Source organism: Prorops nasuta, unplaced genomic scaffold (assembly GCF_024137725.1).
Source record: "Prorops nasuta isolate Cenicafe-Biocafe unplaced genomic scaffold, Cenicafe_Pnas_1.2 PNAS00005, whole genome shotgun sequence".
Lineage (NCBI taxonomy): Eukaryota > Metazoa > Arthropoda > Insecta > Hymenoptera > Bethylidae > Prorops > Prorops nasuta.
In genome coordinates this window covers 9,486,467-9,495,596 of record NW_027116802.1, presented here as the reverse complement: position 1 = coordinate 9,495,596, position 9,130 = coordinate 9,486,467, and the positions used below count along the sequence as shown (strand labels likewise).

Genomic DNA, 9,130 nt, shown 5'->3' with positions numbered 1-9,130 from the left:
TTTTTGCATTGATCAGGACCTATGGAGGGGGGACGGGGGTTTGGATAGTCGAAGGGAATGACGAAGGCGAAAAGCACCTTCTGGTAACACGATTTTAATATAGAGGTAGAGGGGTGGGGGAGACTACGAGCGAGGGAGAAAGAGAAAAGTGGCGTGTTAATTTCAACGATTCATCCACTATTTTACTCCCGCTGTGTCTATCGTCGAATCGACGTTATTTCAACCGAATAGCCGGGCCTCGGAACAAATCTAGCGAGACGGCCGTGAAACAAAGGAGAGGGACGGTGAGTTTTCTGAGAGCTCCTCTCCGGATAGAGGAGAAGACCACGGGGGAAGCTGTCGTTCCTCCGAAGAGAGAGCGAGCGATGGTGGGCGGTTGGGCGGTTCGTCGATGAAACCAGGCGAGGGGGCTGAAGAAAGGGGAAGGTGCGCACAGGTGCCGCAGTGCCCGACCGGAAGCTGCTACGCGAACGAGCTCGACGCGTTCTCCACTCCACTCTCTCTCTCTCTCTCTCTCTCTCTCTCTCTCTCTCTAGAACAACACTCCATTCCACTCTCCAAGAGTGGAAGATCGTAGCTGGGGAGGAACTGGACGGAACCAGAGAAGAGGGGGAGAGGGAGGGGTGTAAATATCTCGGGCTAGCAGCTCCTCGGATACGAAGGCTCCTGAAGAGAGAGAGGGAGAGACCCAGGTCAGGAAGCAAAAGAAGGACGAGAAACGGAATCCTCTTCTTCCTTACAGAGCACTCCATCTCTTTCTTGGATCCCGAAAGATCTTCAGTTTATCTCTCCGAAGCCCCCATCTACCTACTAGCGATGGCTTAGACCTTCTCGTGGATATTTATTACCTCACCCTGCCTCGCCTCTCATCCACCCAATTAATATCTCTCCGTTGAAACATTTGTACACCCATCAACTATATTTCATTTTCAGCTTAATTATATAAAATCTTCTGGCTATGTATATACATATGTGCGTGTATACGGTTGAGAATTTATTATATTTCCCCTCGAAAATACCACATACGTAAAACTGTTCGGATCTTATCATAAAACTGACTGGCACGTTAATAACAGTATTATTTATTTACTGCCTGTGTTTTGGTGGATGACGAGCGGAGGGAGCAAAACACTGGAATCGCGATACTCTTCTGCTTTGGTCCGTTGTTTTGAACCCATACCTATTGCTGTGTTGTCGAAGAGGATATCCAACGCAGCCCATTAGCAGCGTGATTCCATCGAAGCGATTAGTTCCGAGGCAACTAAATGGCTTCCGGTGCATGGCTCTCGATTCGTGGAATCTCACCAATTCACGAAGCCCGATCGCTCTCCCCTCTCCCTGCACTCCAACTCTCCTGAAGAAGGATAACCTAAAATATTCACCGATAAAATAATCTTAAGCATAACGAATTTGATAAGAATGCTTCGAGAATGGCTCTTGCAATTTTCTCCGCGTATATCTCCTCTGTAATCTTCGCATTTTGGTCGAATGTAAAATTTGCATTTTTTGCAGGTAAACTCTACGCTGTATTCGGTAAGAGACAAGGCCGCGTGATCGCAGCTGATAGCGCTTTGGGATTCGGAGGACAATTCAGGGTACTCGCGACTCTTCCGGTACCAGAGAGCTTTCAACTTGCACGAGAGCTTCGCACCCAAACTTCCGGCTTGGCCAGTCCTCAGCTGGTCTTCAGTCACTGGGAGGTGAGTTTGTGAATACTCTATATATATGTATACAGACATTCCACCCTTGGAACCATGGAATCTCGACTGTTCGCGAACGAAACAAAAGTGTGTTTGGGAGATTCCAAGAAGGTGTAGCGCAGGCAATTTTTGCGAGTGTCCACGCGTAAGAGAAGCAGATTTTCCTGGAAACGGGCGTTGCTCGGCGAAAAATATGGTCCGGCGTGTTATTGTTTTCAAAATTTACGACATCCGCGCGCGCTCGGACGTTCGCTCGCTTACCAACGGAAAGAAGAAAGTGATGCGAGGGACGGACTATTATTTTCAGCGAAGAGAGCGCGCGCGCTCATATCTATATATGCAAAATGGCCGAGAACCTGGCGGCAGCGGTTCGAGCGGAGGGAACTAGTATTTCTCAGCCGGACGGTGGAAGATAAAATTAAAGGAGGATACGAGTTTCTGTGCGTTGCTTGCTGCGGCTGCTCTTGTATGGAATGGTATAGATTATAGAGAATATATGGAGGTTAGAGAGGGTTCTATGGGAGTGGAGTTGAAGAGAAAAAAACAAAAGAGGTGGGAGGCGCGTTTATTATACAGTACCCTGGAAGATGGGTAGCGAAAGGGGCTATTGGGGGAATAGGGAGAACTGGAGGAGGAGGAGGGGGGGGGGGGGGGGGGAGCGCAAGTAAGAAGGAGACGAGAGAAGTTTCTGGAAGCACCGCGGGGGTTCGTTGGAGATCCTCGAGTAGCAAGTTGTCCCCCGGGGAGCACAGGGAATCCACGCTCATCTCCGACTGACTAGCATAAGCTCAAGAATCGGAGATACTCCCGAGGATCGTCCAAATATGTCGGGGTGTAAGTTTCAAGCTCCCGTGGTGTCTTTGTGGCACGCACAATGCGCACAAACAACCGGTGACAGCTTCACAATACCGCGAGCTCTCGCAGCCCCTCTCATCCCCTTTTCTTACCCATCCTCCGTCACTCCATAACACATGACTATCCTAACGGCACTCGAGATCACGCCGCAGCCAAAATCCTGCCTTTTCACACATATATTTCACATTTTAACTTATTTTATATCTCTTATATGTACGTGCCTTTCTACGTGTGTGTATATATATATAGTTTCGAGAAATTGAATTGTGAGAGAGAAAGAGAGAGGGGGGGGGGTGGAGAAATGGCAAGGCAACGTATACTCACAAGCTATAATCAATAGTTTTCCGTTTCATTATTTAGAATTGGCTCTCTGGTGAAAACGAGGGCTTAGCTTCCACGCAACGTGCAATCATCCGGCTCCTGGCAATTGGACGAGTGGCGGGGAGGGTCGATCCGATCCAGCCGAGTTCTCTTAATGGGTTTTCGGGTTTAGAGCGTTAGTCCCTTCGTGTCAATCTAGCTAGGCTGCAGGCTCTGGCAGTATAACCCCTGCGAGGCTCGATCGGGCCCGAGTCAGGTATCTCTCGCGCAGGTACCACGAAGAATCGCCGATGGTAGGAGAAGAGCATCGGCAACGCGCTCGACTGGCCCCCACGGTCCGACGGCTAATTCTTGTTTTCGCTGAGAAAATTAAATGGCCGCAGCCCGAGGGCGTTGATTCATTAATATCCCTATGGGTATATATATCGACGCTGCTGCCTATTCTTATCCCGACAGGATCTTTCGCCTTTGGGCTATTCAGCAGCATTACTCGAGACTTCCTCGCAGGGACCAACCAGTGCCGATCTTCATGACTTTGCCAAATCTCATAGAGCAATTACGAAGCTCAGCGAGGAACCGTATAAATCACTTTTCTTCGGCCTCTCATTGAAATCCTCCAGCTGTGACCCTACCTCGTCCTCTCTATAGCATACTCTATACAACCGAGGAGCACCACCGGAAATTCACAATCTCAAAGAAAATAACGTCCAGTTTATCCTGCAATACCACCTATAACAGCCATCCCACAAAACTGCAGCAGTGATTTTTATTACGTACGAGGAAGCTAAGAGACTTTTTCCTGGTATCGAGTGGATGGAAGCGCGAGAGAAAGGAGCTCCAAGGATACTGGATGATGCTGCTTGCAACGGGACAAGAACGCGAAGGCGACCGCTTCCGGGCACTGCGACCGATTAGATGCGCGCAAAAAAAAGAAGACAGAACCACTTGAAACGCGCGCGCTAATCGCCTTCTTGGTACTCCGACCAATTCGAGAAAAGCTCGCCTTTTCATACCCCCTACCTTATACCGCGTACATCAATTCCACACTGCTATACTGCCTATATATATATACACATATATATACACACTGCACAAGGAAAGGCTCATTTTTCTCTCAGCCGCGTATGGCTCGCTGAAAGAACTGCAAAAGTAGGACGCCGTGGCGTGATACGCTCGTCGAAAATCAGCAAGAAGCAGAAAATGATAATAATGATGATGATGGTGACGAAGAAGAAGAGGGAGAAGCAGAGAGAGAGAGAGAGAAGAGGAAGACAAACAAGCGGGCAAACTACCAAGCAGGCGAGACACCATTGAGGCACGACGACGCCGTCCCGCAGGAACTTCCTGTATATATATATATATATATATATATATAACCAAGAATGAGTTAATGAATGAAGCTGAGCAAAGACGAGAGGTAGCGGGGATAAAAAAGTAAAAAGTAGGAACCGGTCGCGGCGCTCTCTCGCGGTGCTCCGCAGCTCCTTTCAGCAGATCCGTCGCAGCTTCTTCGTGCCTCTCGTGCTGGGTTTTGCTTCATCGAGCACAGTTCCTAGAGGTCTCCGAGACGTTTTACTCCACTCGACTTTTTCAGCTTTTTCGATCGAATTATCGCGCGCGTCTCACTCTGTCCCCTTCCCCCTAATTCCTTCCAATTTCTTCTTCTTCTTCTTCCTAACCCAACATCCCGCTTCGATCACCCGCGCCAATCTCTCCGGGAGAGTCATCGGCCAGTTTTATTTATATTTGAACCAATATATGTATATATAACGATTTAGCAATAATAGCATATGTTGGAGAATAGCGAAGGGTTCCAAGAGAGTCTAGAGAGCAGATCGAGTGTCTCTCTGGCGGCATTCAATTATCGAAGGGGTAATGGTAGGATTGGTCGTAGGGTTGAGAGGGGCAGAGAAAGAAAATAGCGGACGTATCCGGCGTAATTATCAGCAGCGGCGCGATAACTTGGCTATCCGGCCCTCTCACATCCAGCAACACCACCGGATATCCGCTGATCCAAGGTGTCGACTCGTAACGGCGCACCTTTTTTTTATCCTCTTTTTTCTTTACATCGATCAGGCTTTCCCATTGGCCCTGCGCGCTTCCAGCAAATCGCGATCATCCCGCGAGAGATCGCTCAGTGGAAAAACCGCCAGAGATTTTGCAACGGTACTCCCCATTTCTGCGGCGTTCATCCGTCTACGCGGAGAAAACACAGTCAATTTCACTGGGTCTCCACTGTTCTCCTCTCATATTTTTACATCTCACGAAATAATCGCTTCAACTCAGATATATTTCAATTTTTGTACCGTAATTTATTCTTTGCACTATTTCTTTATCAAAACATCCAACAATTTGTAGTGGATTAAATAAATACATACTCCTTTTACTTTCTCATTTTTATAGAAGTGTACAGGAAAAGTGGTACCGAGTATAGTGCAATAACAATTAAATATCATTTTTGCTATATATATATATATATATATATATATATTGCGGTAATTATTAGTTCACAGAAATTTAGATCAGAATGAAAGTAAAGAATATTAGCGCATTTGTATTAAGAAATTTTTTATAGCTACAGTAAAATTTCTTGTAAAACGTCATTAATTAAACTTTGCTGTGGCTTTCATGAGTCTGACGCTAGGTGGCTATGGCGTTATTAACGTTGTTTGATGCTTCTCGTTAGTACTCTTTAAAACTCTTGATTGGTGTAAATGAAGTCTAAACTTACAAGCTGTGCCTAAACTGCGTTTGTAATGTTTTCAATATATTGCTATGTTTTACATAATATTATGTTCCCCATGACAATTACATAATTTACCGAAGATTTTTTCAAATTTACGTAAAACTAGGAGTATAATAGTGTCCGTTTGTTATATAATGTGTGTATCGAGAAAATATTATACAGGCTAAATAACCAATGAGCGTGACATAAGATATAAGTGTTTTTAAACTGTTATTGCGTGAAAAATTAAAACGACGTGATGTAAAAACTATAAAAACTTATGCATTGCTCACTAAAATTAACTATATGATTTAACCTCCGTATATACTACCACACAGTAGTACAACTCTTCCATTACTCTCTTCTCATACCTCTTCGTGTACCATTTGTTCATGCAGGGATTCCGTCGGATAATCTAACAGAATCGAGGGCAACGTCAAACTGAAAATCAAATGGGAAAAGGTCGTTAAAAACCACAGGGAGTTAAGGACGGGGGGAAAGGAAATAAAGTTATAGATCAGATCAACGTCGTTAAATCACGCATCTGCTTCGGTTGTCATCGTGGCGCAGACAGGTTAACCGAGTCGATATATACAAATCTTGACGCGGCTCCTAATGAACAAGGACGCAACAGGCTGTGGAGAGGATATACCTCTGCACAGATCTATTTCTCCTTTAATTCAACAGTGGTACGCCAACCAATCATTGACTTTACATCCAAACTTCATTCCGATTGAGAAAAACTCAAGTTGCTGCGCAAGAATCAAATATCGATCAAGATAAATGTAGATGTGGCACCTGTAGATTAACGTAACTTTTCTACGTTTAGTCGCGTACCAACATTTATTTTCATTATGTTATGGATCGCCTCGAATCCAAAGGTGATATTTGATAAAATTACGTTACTCCGTTTCGTTACAAGTCCGGATTCACCTTAAGAGTTTGGACGGAACGGGCGCAGCAGCCACTGGGATCTCTGTATAACTGTAATGCGGAGGCGAGCAGGTTTGAAGGTAGTTGTTTGGACGGGAACGTCGTCGGGATGATTATTATTGGCATTAGTAAGAAAAAAAGGGAGAGGGAGGGGAAGGCGTGACACTTGATCGTCGACCTTTCACCGCAGGACACACGCACGCGTAAGCAGGTATTTCTGGAGTGGGACTTTCTTGCCTATCTCGAGATAGCTATATGGAGGCTCGAACTTCGAAGGAACCGGCAGGCGGAGAAGGGGAGAGAGTCAGACAAAGGGCGACGGAGAGTCGGAGGACCGCGAAAACAAATCTGACTTCGAAACAAAAACAGTTGTGTTGACTACCATCTGCTCAGCGACCAGTGCGAAAGTTTTAGTCGGGGGCCGCGCCTTCTCAGCCAGGTGTCCGTGTCTTATAAATGTTAATACTACCGAGGGAGAATTATAGGGGGGAAGGGGGAGGAGGAGGAAGGAGTATAATCACAAGAAAAAGGAAGAAACAGTTGCCGTGCAAAGATGGGAAAAGAGAAGAAGAGTCGGGTCGTTGTGGAAGGGAGATTTTCATCATTGATGGTTCGGCCACCTTGGATATATAGTCAAGGATGTAGAGAGAGAGAGAGAGAGAGAGAGAGAGAGATAGAGCGAGAGAAGAGGGGCAGGGGGGCAGAGAGAAGGGGCCTAATTCGAAGTGCTACCGGCTTACGCAAGACGGTACCGGACGGAATAAGTTTTGTCCGTGGACTGAAAGGTTTGGATCCCGAGGACCGATGTTGGGCCAGGGAATACGGTAGCGCACCTGCTTGCCGAGCCGAGCCGAGCCGAACAGAGTCGCTTCTTCTTCTTCTTCTTCTTCTACGTGCGAGGGGACTTGGCAAGATGGAAAGAGAGGGAGCGATGACTCGAAGTGCGGTGGGGAGAGAGGCAGTATGGTAAGGTTTGGAGTTGCGTGGCCAGGCACCTTCCTCCTTTCAGACGAAGCCGCTCCAGAATCCCGACTTACGACGCCCAACCCAACCCAACCCAACCCAATCCAACCCAATCCAACCCAATCCAACCTCGACACAGACCGACCTTCCACCGTGATAAACACATTGTACAAAAAGATCATCGCGAATGCCTCACGCTCCAGATCTGTCCGGTTCTTCGCTCCAGTTTTAACCGACGACCCCCCGTCCGTCTCATTATTTTCGACAATTACCACTTTCAATTCACCCTCCGACGCCCCGTCCCTCCTTCATATTTTACCAATTATATGTATCAACGTTCGTGAATCTTCCCTTTAAATCGAGTTTACTCTATAGCGACACTAATGCGCACAGCAAGTAGCTCGCAATCGTGAAATTGCTGATGCGAAAATTGACATTGTCGAACAAATGGTACTCTGCTGAATCTGCCCTGTTGACGAGACGCGCGATGCAGCACTTTGCAAATGATTGGATGTTTCCGTTTGTAGCATGAGAAGAAGTTCAATCGTGCCGAAGAGTTAAAGGAAAATACATTGGTCCTCTTGTACATGTCATGTTTATATGTAATACTGTATATTGCAGCAATGAAAGTTATTGTTTTCTTTTTTCCACTTCAATTATTCCCAATGAAAATCCCTGGAACTATCAAGTTGCTTTGTGTAAACACATCGGTATACAAGCTGCGTTGAAACTATTTGGATATATAGATGTATGGGGTGTATGAGGTAGGGAGGGGAAGGGGTGGTGGGTAAGTTTTTGAAACGAAGTATCGAGACTCAAGCTTGAACGAAAAAAGGTGAAGCAACGGGCTCGTATCCATTCCTAAGCAAAAGTTTTACGGACCGTCCCGTTCGTCTCGTATTATGTATACTATACTCGTAAGTTAATGCATGGCGAGTCATTGCTGGTTTCTCACGCTACTGTTGCGTCGTTCGCAGGTGATCGAGCAGGACCCTTACTGGGTGCCTTCCACAGAAGAGGAGTATCTCCACTTTGGCGAGAAGGCCGACAGCGGAAACCGTGCCAAGAAGTATATGGACGCTGTACGCAGACGCAAGGGACTTCCCGTCGATTCTCAACTGGTTACCCACGCCGAGAAACAACGGACCCTATCTAAAAAAAAGTAATACACATTTTCCACCTCGATTCAACGTAAACCTGTCCTTTTGATTTTGATCGGCCTCATGAATACGCTCTAGGATACTCTCCTATCTACGCACTATCGTCAACGCTCTAGAAAGCATCCTTTATTTTCAACAAATGCTCAACAAAATATGAGTAAATAAAAAAATTAATTCGTTAATTAAATCGAGCTCTTTGTTTTAATATTTCACTGTTAGTCAATATGAATTAAAGTTTTAAGCTGATTATCCGGATTTACTTGTGGCAAATATTAATTGTTATTTGCGGTACTTGAACAGATTTGTTAACTTGTATAATATACATAGAAAAAAGAAATTATATTTGAAGAAAATGTGAAAATTGTTTCTTTATCTTCTCACCCCACATTATCACTTTCCTCTATCCTAAATAAATGAATGCATAACAAAAGCGAATGCTTAAAACAATTAAGATCATCGAAAATATCGATAGC

General features: G+C 45.5%; 1 protein-coding gene across 1 annotated transcript in view; it reads left to right on the top strand.

The window, feature by feature from the left end:
• The window catches only part of LOC136773361 (elongation factor-like GTPase 1), a 100,359-nt gene extending 91,350 nt beyond the window's left edge, over window positions 1-9,009 (top strand). The window contains exons 5-6 of the mRNA XM_066726991.1: window positions 1,513-1,700; window positions 8,475-9,009. Of these exons, the coding sequence (XP_066583088.1) occupies window positions 1,513-1,700; window positions 8,475-8,663 (377 nt within the window). The 3' untranslated portion in view covers window positions 8,664-9,009. The remainder of the gene's footprint in view (window positions 1-1,512; window positions 1,701-8,474) is intronic.
• The last annotated feature ends 121 nt before the right edge of the window (window positions 9,010-9,130 follow it).